Source organism: Anas acuta, chromosome 1 (assembly GCF_963932015.1).
Source record: "Anas acuta chromosome 1, bAnaAcu1.1, whole genome shotgun sequence".
NCBI lineage: Eukaryota > Metazoa > Chordata > Aves > Anseriformes > Anatidae > Anas > Anas acuta.
Genome location: NC_088979.1, coordinates 164137462 through 164159025, shown reverse-complemented (window position 1 = coordinate 164159025; position 21564 = coordinate 164137462). Strand labels below are relative to the sequence as shown.

The following is a 21564-nucleotide window of genomic DNA, read 5'->3' as shown; positions in this document are numbered from 1 at the left end:
TTGAGCAGGCAATTTTAAGGAAAGTGCTGAAAATAGAAACGGGAAGGGCAAAAGGAACAGTCATTGTGGTTGTGCCCTCCACCGTGTCTTGTCTGCAATTAAAGAGACTGCTTTGATTTTCTACAACAAATACTGTAAAAGGAGAATAGTTTTATGTATCCATGGAGCTAACAGTTTGTTAGTACTACTTCTTCTTATCATTTACCTTCAGTATTCATCTCCTACCTAATTGCATTCTGTACTTTCAGCTATCACTGAAAACATCCAGAAAAAATTGTTGCTGGTTTCTGCGGGTCTTCATTATGTAGTGTAAAATAAAGTATTTTCTGGATTGTGTCATTGCTTCTTTGCCCTGGAGATCTATTGCTTATCCACCTGTTGTGTAAAATAGTGTCTTATCCCATATAAAATATTCTTTATTTGGTTCATGTACTTCAGTGTGTGAAAATTGGATTTTAAGTTCACAGAGCGGACCTCTTATGAGCACTAAATTAAAGAAGCACTTCTAGAGAACAAAAATTAGGATGTGGTTACGTTATCATAAACTGTTACATGCATTCACAATGAGAGTAGTGGCTGCTGGATTACTGGCTTGCTCTCAGTTTGCTGATTAGAACCCTGGACCTCAGCAGCTCACAGTAGGTTGAGGTGAGCTGAGCTGAGCTGAGCTGCCATGTGTCTAGGTGGAGTAGAGGCTTTGGGCTATTATCTGAAAAAAGGCTGAAAAGTCTCTGCCAGGCAAGATATTTATAAATTAGCCAGATTTGAGATGATTCCTCACAGGAACAGCAAAAGGTGCATCCCTGATGTGAAGATTATGGCTTGCTAAATTTCAAGGCTCTTCTCCAGTTCCTCTTGAGATCCAAGGGTTTCTCAAGAAAAGGTTTCCAGAACTTGTCAAACAAGACATTTTTCTCTTAGCCTTAGTCTCCTAGATAGCAAAACTGCATTTGCTGACAACTTTTTTTTAAAGAAATCAACCCAAGGCTAATACCCAACAATAACAGAAAACAGGTTTTGCCAAAGTTCTAAGTAGCTAAAATGTGTTTTGATCAAGGGAAACGGCATCAGCATAAACAGCAGTGAACAGCCTTACTTGTCATAAACAGTGTAGGGTGCATGAAAAAGAGACAAGTAAGTGAAAGACAAATCTTAGCCAGTATATTAAAAGCCTATGTTAAGTCCCTTAGGTATACCACCAATAAATAATGTCAGTATTGTTTTGATGAGAATTTGCAGAAGACTACCAAAAATGGGTTTTCAATCTCAAGGTGATGCATGTATAATTTTACCAGATTTTTTAGCTTAAAGGAGAAATTAATATGCATGTGGTGTTCCAAATTATAAACGAAGCATCTTCATTATTCAAAAAATATATTAACTTATCTGATAGCAACTAAACTATCTAGAGATGGGAAAAGAGTTCTGTAAAGGTGGAAATGGTGTGTGACAAAAGCAAAGAGATTTAACTGCATGGCCACGTTAAAACAACTCAGGACAATGCACTAAAGTAAGCACAGTACAATGATCTTCATTGCTTCATGATATATTTTGTTGTAGTTTTCATTTTTTACTATATGTTATCAAAAGGACAATTTAAAAGATTGTGTCAAGTAAGAATCAGTTCCTCTAATAGTCCTTAGAAAAATGACATACAGAAAAGAAAGCAATTTGGGATATTCTCATTTTTACAGGCATATTGTATTATTATACATTTGTATTAAATATATAAATTATTAGAAATCTGGGGGGGATGAAAGCACTCAAATTTAGAAAAATTTTGACCACTTATCATCAGAGAAATAATTACAGACAAATATAGTGATGGCTCTGAAAGGTCAGTAGTGGAAGTGTCAAAGTAATCTTCTATGTATCTTACAAGATGGCCATGAGTGTTGCCAGAACCTGCTAATAAGCCACTGGTGAGTGAGGTGTGATGAGTGTGAAACACAACAGAGAAGATATAATAGAATGTAAGCATAGTCATTTTTATCTGGCAACGTCAGTTGTAGAGAACAAATGTCATATTTATATTTTATGACTCAGATGAACTATTTCAGAATTTAGAAAATCTGAATCTTCTTACTGAGAAAAATGAGAATAAATGAAGTAGCAAACAATAATATAAAATAAAATAGTGAACAAACGTGCAAACAGAACTAAATGTTGATCTTTGTTCCCAGGGCCTTAGACTCAGGAAACTGATGGTCAAGTATTAATCAACATGAATGATCATACATTAGAAGTTCATGTTGCTTGTGCAAGTGCCCAATACGTAGGATCTGGCTTATGATTGTTTCCTTTTTTATTTTATTAATGAAGTCATATTATCTTTTCTAAAACCAACCTGCATTTTAAAATATCTATTTTCTTATCGGTCTTTAAGGTTCTTGGTTTTAATAGTTATAACAAGGTATATTCTTTTGTGGTACATACCGTTTGAATCTGGCATTTAGCATCACTGAAATTCCACATCACATTAGACAGTGAAAAATGTGGACAGTATAAATAACTAGTAAATGAGAGAGGGTTTTTAGGTGCATGTGGGAAATCTATAAGGTTTGATATTTTAATTGCTTAGATATGAAATTGCATTTTAAAATCACTTGAAAGTATATTACCTGGCAACGTTGCAGAAGTTGTATTTATTTCTAGTCATTGTACTCAACAGAGGAAGTCACAGCACTGTAATAAATTCTTGCCCTCTGAAATACATTTACCTTGTCACTGGAGTGACTTGTAATGTGATTTTCTACCGTTCACAAAACCAAAGTAATGCTTGCTGCAGTTGCTATGATACAAGACTAGTGCACTGAACTTTCTGGTGCAACACAGCACACATTTTGTAGCATGCAGTTCCCTGTCACTGCTGTTAGGCCTTACATGAACAAGTGAATTTAACCTCACAAAACAATATTCACAGATATTTTCCTGGTTTGCTCTGAACAACTGGTAGTAATAGTACGCAGCTGTAACCAGACTGTAGGACTGAATTTTAGATTTAAGGGGGGAATTGCAGAATATGACCTTAAAGATGGCCCATGATGTAGGTTACAGCAGAACAAGGTGTTCTTTTTCTTGTGTTACAAGTATACTGCTATAATGATTTATATTGCAATAAACTAATAGTCATAATGTAACGCTATGGAGAAACACTGATCAACTTCAACTTCCATGGAAAAAAACAATACTTTTGTGAGACTAGGTAGATGACATTTCTGTAAAAGTAGCTTTTCTCTCATTTACATCTCTGCCTCAATCTGCCAAAGCAGAAGAGTTGACAGCCTGTGTTTCTTGAGAGATGTATAACGTGTTCTCTGTCAACCCTGGCGACTGTATTGTCAGGGATCCTATTTTGATGACATTGCACCCATGAGACAAAGGCTTAAGACAAGAAAATAAAACTTTTGGAAATACTGGCTTCCTACTGACAGTTGATTAGGCTGCAGAAGAAATGCTCCTTTTATTTTTCTGTAGCCTGGAAATCCATCAGGTGTTTTCCAACCTATTAATAATGCTTTGGCTAGCAATACCAGGTAGGTTTAATGGATTTCCCTGCCAGTGTACTGAATGTGATTGCAATGAAGCATGAAACAACATTTTTAATGACTTACACTACTGCTTGCTTAGAGCTGATGTTAAATTTTTAAGACAACTGGGTCTTTCATTAATTGTGAGTGAATAATTAATTTAAAAGTCTGAAAACTAATATTCACCATATATTGGGAAATAGTACTGAAAATTTTCTGGTTAACCTCTCAAAGAATAAATAATTGTGTCTATAAGTTTTGAGACACTTTCTTCCTATTGATACACAGTACGTAAAGTAGATGTGCTTCTTTCTCTGCAGCTGGGATGACAGCAGCTCAGTAAGTAGTGGCCTCAGTGACACTCTTGACAACCTCAGCACAGATGATTTGAACACCACCTCATCTGTCAGCTCTTATTCCAATATAACTGCCTCTTCAAGAAAGAATGCCCATGCCCAGGTAAGTAGCTTTCCATTGCCATTTCTTGCAACAACACGCAAGCATGTGGGATGACAGGAAAAAAGTAAGAGGGGGAAAAGACAAAAGAAAGAGAGAGAGAGAGAGGGAAAAAAAAAAAAAAAAAAAGCTTTAGAAACAATATTCCAAAGCAAATGAAATACTCATATTGTATAAGTTCCTCTGTTACAGTTATAGGTGAGAAGCTCTGAGTAGGGACCAACCCTAACCTGTGGGCTGATGTCCCAGTTTCTCTGGCCTGCCCTGCTCCCTTGCTGAGGGCAGACAGGGCAGGATCTAGCCAGCCAGGGCTTGTCCCACCCATGAAAGCTGTAGGATGGGCCCCAGCTGGCAAGACCCTGCCCTGCCTGTCCTGGGAGAGTCCCTAGTGCACCTTAACACCAAAAAAACCCACATCATTACTGAATCTGTGATGAGTGCATTTCAACTCACTTCATTGCATTTGGAGTGAGTATCTTTTGCAACAGACAGCACAACGTAAAGTGAAATAGTTTTCATTTTTTATGATCTGACACATATCAGAGACAAACTGCATAGGCTGTGATGTTCTTTCCCTATTTCTATTTTCTCCACTGGGAGATAAAAGCCAGAAGTAGGGAGTCCATATTTTGTAGAGCTTCCTCTCCCCAGTTAGGTACAAGAATGGAAATGGCCTATGGGAATGTCATCTATAATTTGCTTTCTTTAAGGTTGCCTGCCATAAAAAAATAAGAACCCCATCCTTCTGCTGGGTTTGCTTGGTTCTGCAGGAATTTCAGGCTAAAGACTCTAGATGGTGTTGTGCATACCCATATAGAGTTGTAGCTCTTGTAGTATGGACTTGCTTACTTTAAAATATATTTCAGCCCCTGCTCTGGCTGTTAACCTGTCTTTTAAACAGGAACATGGACTAACACACCTACTGAAGTCTTGTCTAACCATATTTTCCATAACCCCACGAATAAAATATTAAGTACTTTAATATTACTTAAAGTTTAACAGATTGGTTCCCTGTTGCAAACACTACAAATGAAAATGTTCCCATGACCTATTGTCTGTGACACTACTGATTCATATTTTTTTTTTCCCTTTCAAATCATGAACACCGATCCAAGTGTTTTAGTCCAAGGTCTGCACAGCATCAAAATAGAGTTCTGAGAAGAGTAGAACCACAAGCCATATATGTAATATATATTGTATATGTGTGCAGAAAGATAGAAAGATGGGTGGATGGATGGATGGATGGATAGATAGATAGGTAAATAGATAGATAGGTAATGTCCCTTAGATACCTGCCCCTTGTGCCAGGCATCCCAATATTTCTTCCCAGCTCCCCTCTAAATTGAAAGTGATGAAAAAGATGATGTAGACTGCTTACAGGACTCAGTTTATGAAAAAGAAAGAAAGGAAAATAAAAGAGTCCCACTAGAAAAGTATTCTCTGCCATGGCATCTTCAGTTTATTAGCAAGGAACTGCAAGACTGAAAACTCAGCATAGGGGAAGAATTTGTGCCTTCAGTGATTTGATGTTATATATCCAGGATTCAAGACTGACAACCTAAATTCCATTTAGACTCTTGCAGGCAGGCAGTGTCAGAAATTCAGAGAACTGTTTTGTAGATGTAAATTATGTCAGAATATGTCAATATGAGAAAAACACATCTTTATCATTTCCCCCAGAAAATGAGTAGAGTCACTTTGGGAAGGAAAATTAATCTGCAATAGAAGCTCCAAGATGAGTTTCAGGCCGATGTACTTGTGCAGTGATACTCACACAAGTGCCAGCATTCTTCAGCTCCTACCATTGCCTTTGCCACTCTATCAGGGTCTCCCATGGTTTCTAAACTGGAGATCTGCCTCTTCCCTTTCATGTCAATGGTGATGGCCAGCTGGTCCTGGCTTACTTGTTCCACTGCATCATCACCATCACCACATGGGAAATCTCAGGCTGACTATTTAACTCTTTCTGCGTTTTCCATTTGAGTGATCTCATGTTCCAGATACTCAACCTGATAATATTTGCAATTTGTTCTGTGATAAACAGAGATACAACACATGTTCAAATATTGCTTTCTTTTGCCAGAGCTGCATTATGTTATGACAGCTATGAACAGACTTTTATTAGTTTTCACATCAAGCAGATTAATCAGAAAGCAGAGTATTCCATACTAGCTGGAATCTCAGCCAGAAGCTGAGATGACCACAATATATGAGGATTTTGCCAGCTGCTCTCCAGGTGTAGGACATAACAACAGAGCTCCCTTTTGCAGTCCTTTCAAGTGATCATAGCAGTGCAGGCTGGCTGTATCCTGAAGCATAAATTGCATATTTTGTTACTGTTTACATACTAAAACAGGATTAACATTGCTTTTTGGGCTGAATAATGGTGAAGAGAGGCTTTTAAAAAGTCTTGTACTTGTCATTTCTGGAGATGATGCAGTTTTCAATGATGCTTTAAAAAATGCATAACTATGTGTTTATAACCATTCATTTATGAGAAAAATTCTGGGAACATTACATGTGTTGTAACAATAGAAGCAATGAAAACTCTCATCTGAAGGACCCTGTGATATATATGTAGATGTTTTCTTAGGCTCTTTACCCACCAATCCTTACCCAAAATCTGTGCAAGCCTTCCCAAAGCACATTTGAAATTTTGAGAGTATAGATAACCTTTGCAGTTTGTATGCCACAAGTGACAGCAACTGATTATTCCATCGGTCATCTAATCAGTATTAATCCTACTTATGACAGCAGTGCCTAGGAAGCAACCACAGAGGGGTCTCTGTGGAGGAATTGTGGCAAAACAGAATAATAAATAGCTCTCCTCTGAACAAGATTCATTTTGTATACCTGCTTAGGGTGTCTGTATGGGGTCAGAGCTCTCCTTACATCAGACAAAAGCAATGAGCAGTACCTGACTGGGGCAGCACTTGTTATTGTTAAAGAGGAGTAAGTAAACTAAATGAAAAGACAAAGGAAGAAAGAGGAAAGAGGGGAACAGGGCTGATGAGATGATGGCAGGTGAGGCTTGAGGCTTGAGGTTGAGGTAAGGAGGCTGCAGGAAAACAGAGGAGGACATGTTACAATAAACAGGCTGTCAGCACAGAGACTGCAAGTCTTGTCCAATACAAAAGGTAGGATCAGTCTCTAGTATTTCTGTTTAAGCCACATTTTAGATATCTAATGTATCTATTTAAGGTATGTTGCCATATCTTGCTGAGCTGTTCCTTGCAGCACACCCTTATCAGCACGGGCTGTGGGAAAGCAGATGCCACAGGGGTGTTAGGTCCCCCGGGGCATCCTCCACATGGGACTGAGTCTCTGAGAAAGCGTGACCCCAGCTGGTTACCTTCATCCTGCTGGTAGGGTAGTGCTTGCAAAAGCTGCCACTTTCAACTAGAAGCCACTTTCTTGTTCAAAAGCGATTGGTTTTAGAGGAGACAAACCAGTGAAAAAGACATTTACTGCAACACTGATCATTTTGGTGATATTTTCATTTTTCAGTAGTGGTACAACATAACCTGTACTGCTGGAGCAATAGTTCTAATTTGGTCAGTGGAAGGTTTGGGTAGGTAAAAGCAAGAGACCAGACTGTGGTGATTTTAGTAATATATTTAGGAGTTTCCACACTGAAACTTTTACTACAACTTCTCAGCACAGTGACTCACTTGTGAAATTCAGAGGGGGCTTACAAACAATAGGGTATTTCTGCTGATGATTAGAATAAGTTATGTTTTACTTCACTGCAGCTTAGCTACGAAGGGAAGAGTAGAAATCTTCTGAAAATAAAAAGGAAAATATCTTTCCAAAGTAGGAGTTTTAAAATTTTTATGATCAAGATGCTAACATTTTCGATGGAAAGTTTCCATTTCCCTCAGTACAAATAAATCTTATTATAAGTGCTTATTCTCCTTCCTTCCTGAGACTTAAGAAAGCAGCGAGTATTGAAGATGCTGAGACTGACCACTTCTCATGTAAATCTCTTCTAGCTGAAGACAGACTCAGAGAAGCGCTCGGTTACAGACAGCGAAACTTGGGGCAGCACTGAAGAGCTGAAGAAACCAGAGGAAGATTTTGACAGCAGCATAGACAGCAGTGGCAAGTGGAAAGGCCTTCCCTTGGGGCTGTCTGAAGAGTCAGAGAAGGGGGGTCAGAAAGCATCCCTCTCTGTTTCACAGACTGGATCCTGGAGGAGAGGCATGACTGCACAAGTAGGAGCAACTCAGTCCAGGCACAAAGCAGGAACCAGTGCTCTCAAGACCCCGGGTAGGAAACTTACGTAGTTCAGTTTGCTGTGTTAAAAATTAAGCTTTAAACTTTGACTTCATTTATAAACAGCAAGGAATCTTTACAGGGTTAAAAATAACAAATTTTAAGTATGTGACAGACATGAGGAACCATAAGCATATTGGTATTTATTCTCACAAATGATTCCAAGCCAAGATTTCCAGAATGTACTAAACTATTCATCTTTATAAGCACTTTTTTTACTACACTGCATACCAATAATTTATTAAATAAATACAAATGTATCTATAGCATAAACTGTGATCAATTTTGCTTTCTTGTCATATAAGTACATCAACATCTATTATGGAATTCTTAAAAGAATTTTTGGATTTGTGTTCTACATACAGTAGGTATTTTATAGTCCATTTTTAAGAAATAAAACTTGTAAAAATATGTTTTTTATAGACTTTATTTAGTACTAAATGGTTTCTTACCTTCTGAAAGGTCTCTCAGAAGTAACAGTCACTCTTGTAATCTACTTTGGCAGCAAAAGTCCAAAGTTAGTGGAAGCCATTGTTCTTAAGACCTTCTAATCCATAATTTTACTAGGACAGTATCAGTCCTTTGTAGGACATTTTCTAGCACTTTTTTTTTTTTTTTTGGTCTGACCAAACACTTCATTAGTGTGGATTAACACCTGGTTGTAACAGTAACTGACCAGGAGCTCCTCCCTTTGTAAGTCACTTCTGTTTCTTTGAAATTTTGAACTACTAAATATTGGTTATTCTCTGGTCTGAGAGATCTCCAGGGATCAATGCAGTGGTCAGTGTTACAGTAGTTACACCCCATACTGGCAATTAAACGAAGAGATCCTACAAGGGTTGCCAAAGCCAAGCTAAGTTTTCCAGGTCTTCCGTTTTACTGAAGATGAGCAGCCGGTGTAGAGTTTTGCAACAGAACTGAAGCCTTAAATTTGTAAGCATATCCTAATAGTCTGTGTGTTTGCAGTGTAGATGTCTGATCAGTATCTTGGTAGGTGCATGTATTTGTGTGGCATAAAATGTGCACTGTATAAATACACGAGAGGATTTATTTCTGACTTGTAGGTGTTGCTCTTCGTTACAGTTTAGTTCCTTAAGATAAATCAGGCCATTTACTTCCAAAACTTTGTAATTGTTTGAAGTATGAATTAAATACTTTGTTGTACTAAGTATTTGTGCCTTATTTGGAGCATACAATAGATGCTTAAATAGAAATTAGACTATGATAGAAAAGGCATTTTTGTCTGCCATCTTCTTTTAAGATAGAAGAGAGTATCTTATTTAAACCTTTCTGAATGCCTTATTAATATGTTATGTAGAACATACATGTATGGTACACGTATATAGGCATATAGAAGACAGCCTCTCAGAAAATCAAAAATTTTGAAGACATCAAGGATATGACAAAGACTATTAACTCCTATAACTGATATCATTATAGATCAAGAAGATTCATACCATGACAAAATAATCTCTCTCTGGCAATTTTTATAACTAACAAAAGAACAAATTTAGTTACAAGCTAAAAAAAAAAAATAAATCAATGACAACCAAGGAATTCGATAAGTACCATTAATTTCTACATGCATAATTATTCTTCTGCAAATGTTAACTATATTTCATGTTTTACTTTCAAATAGCATTTCTTTTTACATACAGAAATAATATACACAATACAACACAATGCACAGTGCAACGCACATACACTATATTTATTTTTTTTAGCATTTCTTACGTATAGAAATACTATTAATATGAACAACAACAACAACAAAAAGTAATCACAATCAACAACAACAAAACCCACAGCAGATAAAATTCCTTGTAGTCCATTCTGGAATATTTTCTACATGTGCACTCTCTTCCTATGCAAGAAACTGGAAATTCTCAGAAGAATGTCAGGCTTGTAATACTTAATGCTTACTTTAATGTATTGTACCTGTTACTGACTGTTTATGGGGTACTACAGAGTCCTAAGCTGGTCTGTTTTCTTAGGGTAGTATTTCTGTTTATTCTTTTCATTTTGAAATAGTAAATATGGAGATGTTACAGCTTCAACCGAAGTGACCTTTTCAAATATACTTTTATTTAGGAAAAACAGATGATGCTAAAGCTTCAGAAAAAGTGAAAACTCCCCTGAAAGGAGCCTCCATTCAGCGCTCTCCATCAGATGCAGGGAAAAGCAGCGGCGATGAAGGAAAGAAGCCTCCCTCTGGCATTGGGAGATCAACTGCTACTGGGTCCTTTGGGTTCAAGAAGTCTGGGATGGCCTCTTCTACCATAATCACCACAAGTGGCGCCACAATCACAAGTGGCTCGGCAACTCTGGGAAAAATGCCAAAATCTTCAGCCATCGGTGGGAAGTCCAATGCAGGGCGGAAGACAAGCTTAGATGGTTCCCAGAACCAGGATGATGGTGTCCTGCACATGAACTCAAAGACAACACTGCAGTATCGAAGCCTGCCTCGCCCGTCAAAGTCCAGTGGCAGCGGGATCCCCGGCCGAGGCGGACACCGCTCCAGCACCAGCAGCATCGACTCCAATGTCAGCAGCAAGTCTGCAGGTGCTGCCGCCACCAAACTGCGGGAGCCAAGCAAGATCGGGTCTGGGAGGTCCAGTCCTGTCACCATCAATCAGACAGACAAGGAGAAGGAGAAAGTGGCCGTGTCTGATTCCGAGAGTGTCTCACTATCAAGTTCCCCCAAATCCAGCCCAACTTCTGCAAGCGCCTCTGCCACACCGGGTCTTAGGCAGCCAGGATCCAAATACCCAGATATTGCGTCACCCACTTTTAGAAGGTAAGTGTTTTCTATGAATTCCTGAAGGTGCTGTAGATAAAGGAGGGATTTTCAATGTATCAAACCAGTATCCACTGGGCAAAAAGCTTTTTCAAGGCGTATTTTCCCACAAGCAGAGATCTGAGTATAAAAAAGGCAAAAAGGATAATATGTCTTTCCACAAGACAAATATTTCTGTAGGCCTAAAGACCTCCCCAGACAAGACATGGCTGTTGCTTGAGCTTTGACCATTTTAAGTACATTCCCATAACAACAGTTTGAAAGCTTGAATAAGTTATTTACTGACTCTTCAGGCACATGAGAAGTTCTTTCTCAATATTCTGATTAATCCCCAAATAGAAAACTCATTCAGGTGTGGTCTGTCACCTGAACAGGTGGTGGTGTAGCCTGTTCGAAGAACTGATGAGCTCTGTAGGTTAATAAAGTATTTGCTTTCATGTTGTCAGCAGCTCCAACTAGAAAAGTTTAATTATCCAAGCAGCTTTGTTACACCTTTCTTCGTATATATTAATCGAGACTAAATTTCAATTGGAGATGCCCTATGTAAAGTTTTGGAACGTATAAATCAGCATTCACTTTTGTATGGAGCAGCTCCACTGTTGGAAAAAAAGCCAAGAGTGCCCTCTCGTGCCTAGCTACCAAAACAGCATCTCCAGTTACCATCTGCTGCAAGAGCTGCAACTGAGTTTTATGGGCTTGTTTATAAGTAAAATGGATTCTTACATTATTAGGCATGCTTACTTCGCATCACGATAAGCTTTGCATTTATTTCTCATTAATTTATGAGCTGCACTTTAACTGCAGCTTAAAACATTTCCAGTAAGACATTAAGTCATCCCATGACCTTTATTTCAACAGTTTTAGGGGATTTGGTTTTATTCTCATCATCAGAGTAGAAATTTTCTTCTATAGAATTATTGGGAACAATTATGTGAAATACACCTCTGTCATGACTGCTCGTAGAAACAAATGGAGCACATTTAGCTCTGGTGCAGTTTATTCTGTCTCAATGGTTACCACATGACTGATGACCACATGAGTATCTGCACAAAAGAAAAAGGGGAATATTTTATACATATACTATATGTTTTTTAAAACTGTGTGGAGTTTTGCAAGCGTTTGTTGCAATTGTTTTAGCTGATTTGAGAAGTGAGGAGTTTAAAAGCTAATGACTTAGCTGTGGGAATGTTATATTCCTGAATTTGGGTGAAAGTATGATCTGTTTATGCAATAAGACAAAAATGTTCCTATTTTACCTCTCTGGGTAAAAGGGTCTGCATGTGCAAAGAGCACATCTGAATAGCAGAAAATAAGAGCTGTTGCTAATAAAAAAAAAAAAAAAGATTTTTGTGATATGGTTAAGAAAATTTAATTTTGAGATGCCATTGAACAACTAGGTAGGCATGATTTTAGTAGCAGTAATTAAAAATGTGTAGTTTGGCTCTTAGGATGTTACGCCATGAATGTTTGATGTGGCTATCAGTTTCTCTAAAGCTATTTGTTTTACATTTAGGTTGTTTGGTGCCAAGGCAAGTGGTAAAGCTGCCTCTGCACCCAGTACTGAAGGTGTGAAACCCACATCGGCAATGCCCAGCCCTAGTACCACCTTGGCACGGCAAGGCAGCCTGGAATCGCCATCCTCGGGCACAGGCAGCATGGGCAGTGCAGGTGGGCAAAGTGGTAGCAGCAGCCCCCTCTTCAGTAAACCTTCGGACTTAAATGCAGATGTTGTAAGCTTAAGTCACTCCTTGGCTTCCAGTCCCGCCTCAGTGCACTCTTTCACATCAGGTGGTCTTGTGTGGGCTGCAAACCTGAGCAGCTCTTCAGCGGGCAGTAAGGACACACCAAGTTACCAGTCCATGACTAGCCTTCACACCAGTTCCGAGTCTATTGACCTTCCTCTTAGCCATCATGGCTCTCTGTCTGGACTGACAACAAGCACTCAGGAGGTTCAGAGCCTGCTCATGAGGACTGGAAGCGTCAGATCTACTCTTTCGGAAAGGTGAGCTTGCCTATAGATACAGTGACCACAAAACAAGTGAGAGGCAAAAGGACAGGAGCCAAAAGAAATAAACCCTCCATCTGTTTTCCTAAAGGGACACTGTTTAATTAGCAGCCTAGTTCTGTGTGTACAATAAAAAAAAAAAAAAAAAAAAAAAAAAAGGAAGGAAGAAAAGAAAGCTGAAAGTAAATGCAGGCATTGGATATGCAAGCAATTGCCTTCTAAGGTTTTACAAGCGCTTTTTCTGTCTTTTTTTTTTTTCTATTTTTTTTTTTTTATTTTGTTCCCTTGTTCTGGGAAAGAAACAGAAAAAAAGGGGAAAATTGTCTAATTAACTCTAATTAAAGGCATGGCACATCTACACAGCTACACAGTGAGTCCTGCACGCTAGCTCTACCTGCCATCCCAGTATTCAGTAGCTCCCAAGCTATCTCACTGCCCTCTAGCTAACAAACCTGATCAAGATGTGGGACCTCACCAGTTTTCTTCCCCCTAGCTCAATGCATAAGCAAAGCTGGAGGTCCTCTGGCTTCAGCTGACCACACAGTCTTGCCTTAAAATATCAGCCCTGACAATTTTTTCTTATATAGAGATTATATAAGATTATATAAATGCAGTTGCACTTGCAGGGAGACAGTTTGAAAGATGATATAAACACAGTCCTGGAAAGTGTCTGGAATAGACAGACAAAAGCAAGAAAGGGGTTTCCCCTGTTCCATCTGTTAAAGACATTTTTGACATGAAGACATTTTACCATTCAAGTTATGTAATAAAATGGTGCAACTACCCTGAGAGAAAGCACAACAATACCAAAATTTTTATTTTTAGTTTTTCATTGTATTTTCTGTGGAACATTTGTTTGACTTTTGTAGAGGAGAAAAAAATAAACTCTGTTAGGTAGTAAGTAATTTTTACTTCCTGTGAAAATTTTCAAGATTTAAAAATGAAATTCTTAACTTACATGGGGATTGAAAATTCAATATTAAATATTTCATTAGCCTTGGATCGAGAAAAGAAAATTATGCTGAGTCAGAAATATTTTCAATATTTTAGGGTTAAAATTAGTTGTTTGGATAATGCATAAGTATTTAAAGGAGAAAAATTTGTTTTTGTCATACATGTGAAAATAGACAGTGTTAAGAACTTTTTCCCCTTTATGTTAAACCAGAGATTATTCAGTACTAAGCCTTTCCATGGAAAGATTTCACTTTCAGTAAAGCAACATTAAACAAACAAAACAAAGCAAGACATCTCTTGGTCAAACCTATATGGAAACACTCCTCACATTTCATTCTCTTATGTTGCAGTCATGAGTATTACTATATCAGCTAAAATCACACCTCTAACTAACATAATTACAGTACTATAAAATGTGTCTACCAATATAGTCTATGATGACAGCAGTAGTTAAAAGTACATTGATAAGAATGATTTGTAATTTGCACTGTGCCTTTAATTTTTTAATAGTAATTTGCATTGTGTGCCATCAACTGAATGTGACAATAATTCTTAGAGAGTTAATCTTTAATATTTAGTTTAGAAAAACAACCACTACCTTTTACTATTGCATATATGGATGGTGAGGTCAATAAGATGATGTGGAAAAGTGTTGAATTTATGCCAAAGATCATATTTATGCAGAGGATGTTAAACATCACATTTAAAATATTAACAGTTTGGCATTAGCTCCTGAGCAACCCCTGCTACTAATACTTTATGTATTTGTTCAGTGACTTAATTTCCAGTGGTTCCAAATACTTTGCCTTTGGCAATATTTTAAGTTTCAGATTTGTCCATATGGGGATATAATGATTGAGTCCAGAGAGAACCATTTATCATGTTGATCTGGCCTCAAAACTAATATATGTACCTAGAGAAAATGGTGTCATTTCTGGAATTATAGCCCCAGTAGGGTTCTGCAGTTTTATTTTTCTCAAAGGTCTGGTACAAGTGCTATGTCATTTCTAAACTTTTTAAAAGAAAAACCTCCACGTAGAAAAGTATTTTCTCACAACAAAAGCATTGTTTTGCAATGTTAAAAGCAGGTATAGTTGGCAAAAGGTTATGTCCTTTTTCCTTTGCAAACTCTTGTGGGGGGACTCAGATTATATTTTAGATACCTGTGGTAATTCTTGTATTCTGGAAAGGCATAAGAAATTATCTTCAGAGAGGCTTAGTCTTTTTCTTCAGTCACTCTACAGCATACACAAGATTGAATGAGTGCTCTATATAGTGAGATATACTAACATAATATAGAGACAAGATCAGAAAGACCAAAGCACAAAATGAGACAGAACTAGCAAGCTACATATATTCTATGCAGAGAAAAGTCTAGGAAAAGAGAAGAGAGATCTGATAATAAATAATACAAATAAATGATGTGTTGCTTTTTTTTCTTCTTTGTTGAAGCACGGATTGTGTTTTGATCGCTAAACATCACTAACAGCTCACATGCCAAAAGGGAATGAAAAGGTTAAAGTTTACTTATAAATTTCTTACATCTCCAGTTCACTGGTCCTGATGAACTCTTCACTTATTTGCTTCAGGCAGAGTCTGAATTAGCCCCGTAGTCACAGGGGCTAAATAAGTTTTGAAGGAAAGTGAGGAGGTAGGTTGGGACAGAGAACAAGGTGATTATGGGCAAGGCTTGCTTGACCTCACATTCTTGGAAAAATACAGAGGATGTTAAAACAGATTAAGTAACAGATGACATGAGGTTTGTCATTAATGTGATTTTAAATAATACTAAGTTGACTTAGTTGCAGGAAAAGAGATTTTGTGAGTCAAGGAAAGGAATGGTCAGAAATCCCGAACTTAGTAGAGCTTTATGCTATTTCAAATAATATTCTCATAGGTGCCTAAACAGGTTGGAAAAGAATTGTCAGAGAAGTGAGAGACAGTTTATTAGATTGAAGCAATGTAATAGGGCAGGATATATTTTCACATATACTAAGTGGAAAATGATGAGGCAATGTCTAAGGGGTTCTAGGTTTAGGTTAAAGACTTTGGGACATCAAGTTTTAAGAAATAATTGTTGCAATTGGAAAGAATACAGAAACAAGGCCAAAAATCTCAAGGCACATCTATGTCTCCTGCTACCTCGAAAACAGCCATTACCTGCCACAGAGACAGCAAATCTACAAGTTCTCTGCCACATGCCCACACACACCTGGCACATCTCAATCCCTCCAGAGATATCAGACAATGTCACAATGTCGGTCTTCAGGCTATCCACAAAGTAATGCTATGGCATAAACACAGTAAACAGAGGCCTCCTGTCAAATGCTGTATCCATATAGCATCAAAGTCTGTTCCAGAAAAATTTTACGTCATTCCATGAAGATCTATTGCTTTGTAATAAGCAGAAAATAGTTTCAGTAAATATTGGCAAAATATTCCTTTTTTTTTTTTTTTTTTTTTCCTCCCAGCAAAATGTGCATGTCCTTCAGGACTTTTGCCAGTTTTGCACCAGCAGTATTTATTTAGAGAAGTCTACTTCTACTTCCATTGTTATAGCAATGTAACTCTTTATGTGGGAGGACACTTGTATTTCAGTTTACATCAATTTAGAAGGATTAAAATAAGCCAGAGTTCCTCATACTGTAAAATAAAGCTCTCTGCTGGGGTTAACTGGTGAAATATAATTGGTTTAATTGATAAAATTTTCCATGTGGATACATCATCATTAATTAATTCTTTTGATCCTTAATTGCCATTGAGCATTACAGATTTGTACCTTTTTTTCTGCTTGGTCCAAGTGACACAGCAAGGGGTGCATAAGAATGCAGAAATATAGGACTTTGCTGTGGTCTCATTGGCAATAATGCCTGCATTTTAAGATTAACAGAGTGGCAGTAGTTTCTAATTGCATAACTGGTTGGCTCCGTTTTACTTCATTAGAATGCAGTTTAGTCTTGAGGACCATGAATATGCATGGAAATCCACTTAAGTTCTTCAAGAATTTCAATTGTTTTAAATTATTGGCAGAGTTGATAGTTGTGTTTTTAAGGTGTGAAACAGCACATCATGTATCAGATTTTGTGGTGTGCTCAACCACTTACAGAAACTCACCTATACATCCCATATCACCTTGGCTCTGGGTATTCCTTAGCTTGCATTCATTTATTTTATTCCATAGCTTCTCTGCCCAAGGACATTGTACCATGGTCATTCTTTGCCTTTCCCAAGTTGAAATCCACATCAGGGGCAGGGAACCAAGAACTGTAAGACTTCCTGTATTTCCACCAAGAGAACTTGCAGATGGTTTCAGCAGTGCAAAATAAACAAGGGAATGGAGATAGAGTGGGCTCGATGTTTGAAGTATTTGCAGAAGGAGCTCTTTCACTTATAATCATCTTTATTTGTTTTGAAATTTAGAGATGCATAAAGGTACATAAAGGAACATCAAGGAGGCCCTATTCTTCTCTATAAGGAACTAAAAAATACAGGAATGATGCACTGAAATTTACGTTCTCCTTCTACCAACCCTTCTTTGCTCCTGCTTGTTATCTACTGGTGAAGGCAGTCCAATGAAAGCAGGGCACCCAGCATCCCTGGTACAATAGAAACTGACCTTTAGCAACAGTGTGAGAACTTTCTTGGGTAGGAAGTATGGTCTTAAGTTACTCTTGCTCTCAGAGGTGTGATTATGATATGTAATACAAAAACTTTATAAAGCCATTTTGTTATTTAATCCATATGGTGACATGACATTACGTTCTTACAGGAAAAAAACATTGCCAAACATACTTGATGATAACAAGTTCAAATTCAACCTGATCTGCTAAGTCTTTGAGGGAATGCCCACATTACATTCAATTATGACGAAGACTAGGGGGAGCCCTTTTAGGCAGCTCTTTAATGGTGATAGGGTTTGAATTAGGAAAACTCCAGCTGTAGATCCCTGGTAATCAGCTGCCCTGCCACTGTTTGTGCGTGAATATGGAACAATGTTGCTTTGGTGCCACTTTTCATTTTCCAGACCATGACCTCACTCTGTGAGCTCCACAACAGAAAGCCAAGGGTCTGTATATTTAGCACTCATTTCTTCAAGCTGAGCTGTCATTTGGCTTCTGGCAAGGCCATGCTGTCTCCTAGCAGGTGCCACAACCTTCATCTCTTTTGAAAATCTACTGGTGCATCATAGGAAACTGTGAAAAATAAAGATTCATACTGTGACCATATGATTCTTGCACAGATTGTGGGGAGAAGCCGCAGGAAGGATAGGAATGGTAGGGAAAGACTTCCTTCTGACTTGGACAGTCTCCAAATTGCTATTGACCCAGCTTAGAGCTTGTCTAGTTAAAAAATGAACGTGTGACAGTCCGTGTCCTCTTGTCCCCTTCAATGAGTCAGGAATTTATTGTGAAAGATACATTAAAAAGCATTAAATAACATTCTGTTATGCACACATATCTACACCTTTAAAATTTGTAATTCTGAACAGTCCTGTTTACTGTATGTCCTTAGGGATTTTTTTTGTTTTAACAGCATGCAGCTTGACAGAAATACACTACCCAAAAAGGGATTAAGGTATATACATTTTTTGAGCATGACTGCTGCTTCTCTGTTTTACTGTAACTTTTTCTACACTTTCACTTTCTTTCTCCTTTTATTAATTCTATTTAGAACAGTTCTTCATACTTAGATTCAAATCAAAAACAAAACAAACAAACAAACAAAAAAGCATAGATTTTGACAGTGGACTTTTTCTTTCCAAGTCTGCTTAGTGAATAAATTTCTTTCTGAGATATATCTTGGAAAGCAAATACTGTTAAGAACACTTTTCTTATGGGATGAATCTTAGGAGGCATTTGATCCTGGAGATCTAAAAGAAAGAACAAGGTATCTTTGCAATTCAATGTGAGTAATTATTGAAAGTATTGAGAAAAGCAAAGTTTAACAGGAAGATCTGAACTTGAACTCTGAAGGCAAACACTCATGCAATTTGAATTGAAGACCTACTCAAGTATAAATCCAGAAAATATAATTTTTATATCCATGATTTGTAAGGACAAAATGATCCCTACTCCAATTACTCATTTTGGTTCCTACCTAGCAATGTTGAGTCCCATTCTGCTATTAATTCCCCAGTAATTAGAGCCATCTTCAACACAGAAAACAGAAGTCATCTGCCCACTTCTGTTCTTCATGTTTAAAATAGGGAATCATTAGGTAATTTATCTTGTCTCATCAGGCATGGGAGCTTATGTCCTTAATCCAGGAAGTAGACTTGGCAAGCAAAGGTATATGTGCATGCACACAGGCACTCTGCAGCCTTCCAGTCACTGTAATTACACGGCTAAAATAAACAAATAAAAAATAAAAAATAAAAAATAAAAAATAAAAAATAAAAAATAAAAAAAACAGTATTTTTTGAAAATTTAAGGTAGTGCTCTTCTGCATTTTCCTTTCCTTATAAATAATTTAATTGATTTTCCCATTATCCCTAAACAATCACTTTGGACTAACGGAAACAGTGGTTGATATGAAGAAGGCATAAAGGGGACCCAACAAGGGTACAATGGAATGACTGAGGTTTGTGGCTATAAGACTGTAATGGTGGCTGAAAGCTGAAAGTGAAATGGAGTGGAGAAACAGTTTATAGGCATACAAACCTGATCAGTAATTCCAGAAGGACTGTCAGTTTGATTTAATGTACAGAGACCCCAGCCCAAGACCTAGATCCTGAATTCTCCTTTTCCCATCTCTCTGATCTGATAACCACCAGATAACTCTTCTACACCACATTTAGAAGCAAAGATCATTGCTGTCTTTTTGAAAAGAGAAATGAAATAAATATTTAATCAGGACAAGATGTTTTAATGCCTTAGAATACTGCATAAAACCCCAAGCACAACATGAGAACTAGAATGTTCATTCAATCTGCTTTCTAAGCAGAAATACTTGTGCTTTATGAGCCTGAGGCCAGAATATCAAAAGCCCCTTCTGTTCTGCTGTTTGGGGAACACTGATATCTCATGACAGTGTTGAAGAAGGTGCTCATTTCTTTGCAGGATATAATGCTAATTGACATGGGCTATTGCAGACATTTCTGAAAACAGTCTCTTGGTTAATACCCACACTACCTGCCCATTTTACTGTTTAACCACTGCCAGAATTGCCCTTCTTCCAGCCCTGCCAAAAAAGTCTGGGGCAATGAGTTATCAGTTCTCCTTCTTAGCCCATGTGGCAGTTGCACGTTTTATTAGATTTTCATAGGAAGCAATCAATCAGTGCTTTGATTTCCAGATTTCTTCCTTCCCAATAGCTTGTTTCTGCAAATTTTTCCTGTCCCTTTCCCTCCCCCAAATTTGGGGCAGGACACAGTGTCAAGCAGGCCATGCATATGAACACAAGTGCTTGTCATTACCAATGCAAACTGCTTTTTCAGAGCTGTTGATCTGTTTCACTCCCTTCATTTAACCAACTGCCCACCTGATGTGGCAGGTATCATTTCATAAGCAGCTACTCACTTTTCTTGGCTTCTAGTCTGTGCATTGCCCATCCTAGCCATGCAGCTCCTAAGCTTTTGCATCACCCTATATACTTCCGCTAGCTTTGCAGTTCTCTCCTGCCAGCTCAGTTGTCTGTTTTCTATGGTTTATCATCATATCTCTTCAAAGAAAGGGAATACTGTTTTGGGGAGGGGGTTGAAACTGAAGGGGTTTCAAGTCTTGTATATTTTTCTGTTCTAACAAGACAGTAAACATTACTTTGGTAAAATCCCTGGTGATAATCACTAATTAGACTCAATACATTCAAAGGGTTATGTGTTCTCTAACCAGTGAAGTATATTTATGTCACACCCATTTCTTTCCAAACCTCGTCGTTGTTTTGAGCATGTCAGCTGTGGTTTTTCAGATACACTCCATCATCCCGGCAGACGAGTCAGGAGGAAGGAAAGGAGTGGCTACGCTCCCATTCAACTGGAGGCCTGCAAGACACTGGCAGTCAGTCCCCGCTTGTTTCTCCTTCAGCTATGTCTTCATCTGCAACTGGAAAATATCACTTTTCCAACCTGGGTAAATGCTATTTCCCTTCACCATTTCTCCCACTTCAGAATAGTACCATAAAATTCAACTGTTCATATATCCTAGTTTGTTAAACTAGATCATTCATTTAAACATCTCTACTGCCATATTTTGGTACTCCAGTGACGGAGAGAAACTCACAGAAGTTTTCATGGAGTAGGTGAGGGTACCTCCTATTTTGTATACAGAAGAAAAAAAAAAAGAAAGAAAAAAAAAGAAAGAAGAAAATAAAAAAGAAAGAAAGAAAAAAAAGATTTTCTGTGATTTGCTCAAGGAGACAAAAATCTGAGGCAGAGTTGCAAATTAGCCTTTAGCTCAAAGCTACTCCTCTATTAGTCAATCTGAGGATTCACAGAGACAGTAGGATTCTTTCCAGTTATTTTAGTTCAACCCAGATGCTAAGCATTGTTTTTCTTCTTATGTACAGGTTTGTTTTGAGGCAGGCTTTTCTAATTCATTTCAGTGGCTGGA

General features: G+C 37.8%; 1 protein-coding gene across 9 annotated transcripts in view; it reads left to right on the top strand.

Annotated features, from left to right (window-relative positions):
- NAV3 (neuron navigator 3) overlaps positions 1-21564 on the top strand; it is a 271226-nt gene that overhangs the window by 197832 nt on the left and 51830 nt on the right. For 8 of the 9 annotated variants that reach the window (XM_068669117.1, XM_068669119.1, XM_068669118.1 and 5 more), the window contains 6 exons: positions 3851-3989; positions 7979-8255; positions 10353-11058; positions 12572-13060; positions 18551-18592; positions 20924-21084. In XM_068669117.1, coding sequence (XP_068525218.1) covers positions 3851-3989; positions 7979-8255; positions 10353-11058; positions 12572-13060; positions 18551-18592; positions 20924-21084 — 1814 coding nt within the window. The remainder of the gene's footprint in view (positions 1-3850; positions 3990-7978; positions 8256-10352; positions 11059-12571; positions 13061-18550; positions 18593-20923; positions 21085-21564) is intronic. The other variant, XM_068669126.1, reaches the window with a different exon arrangement.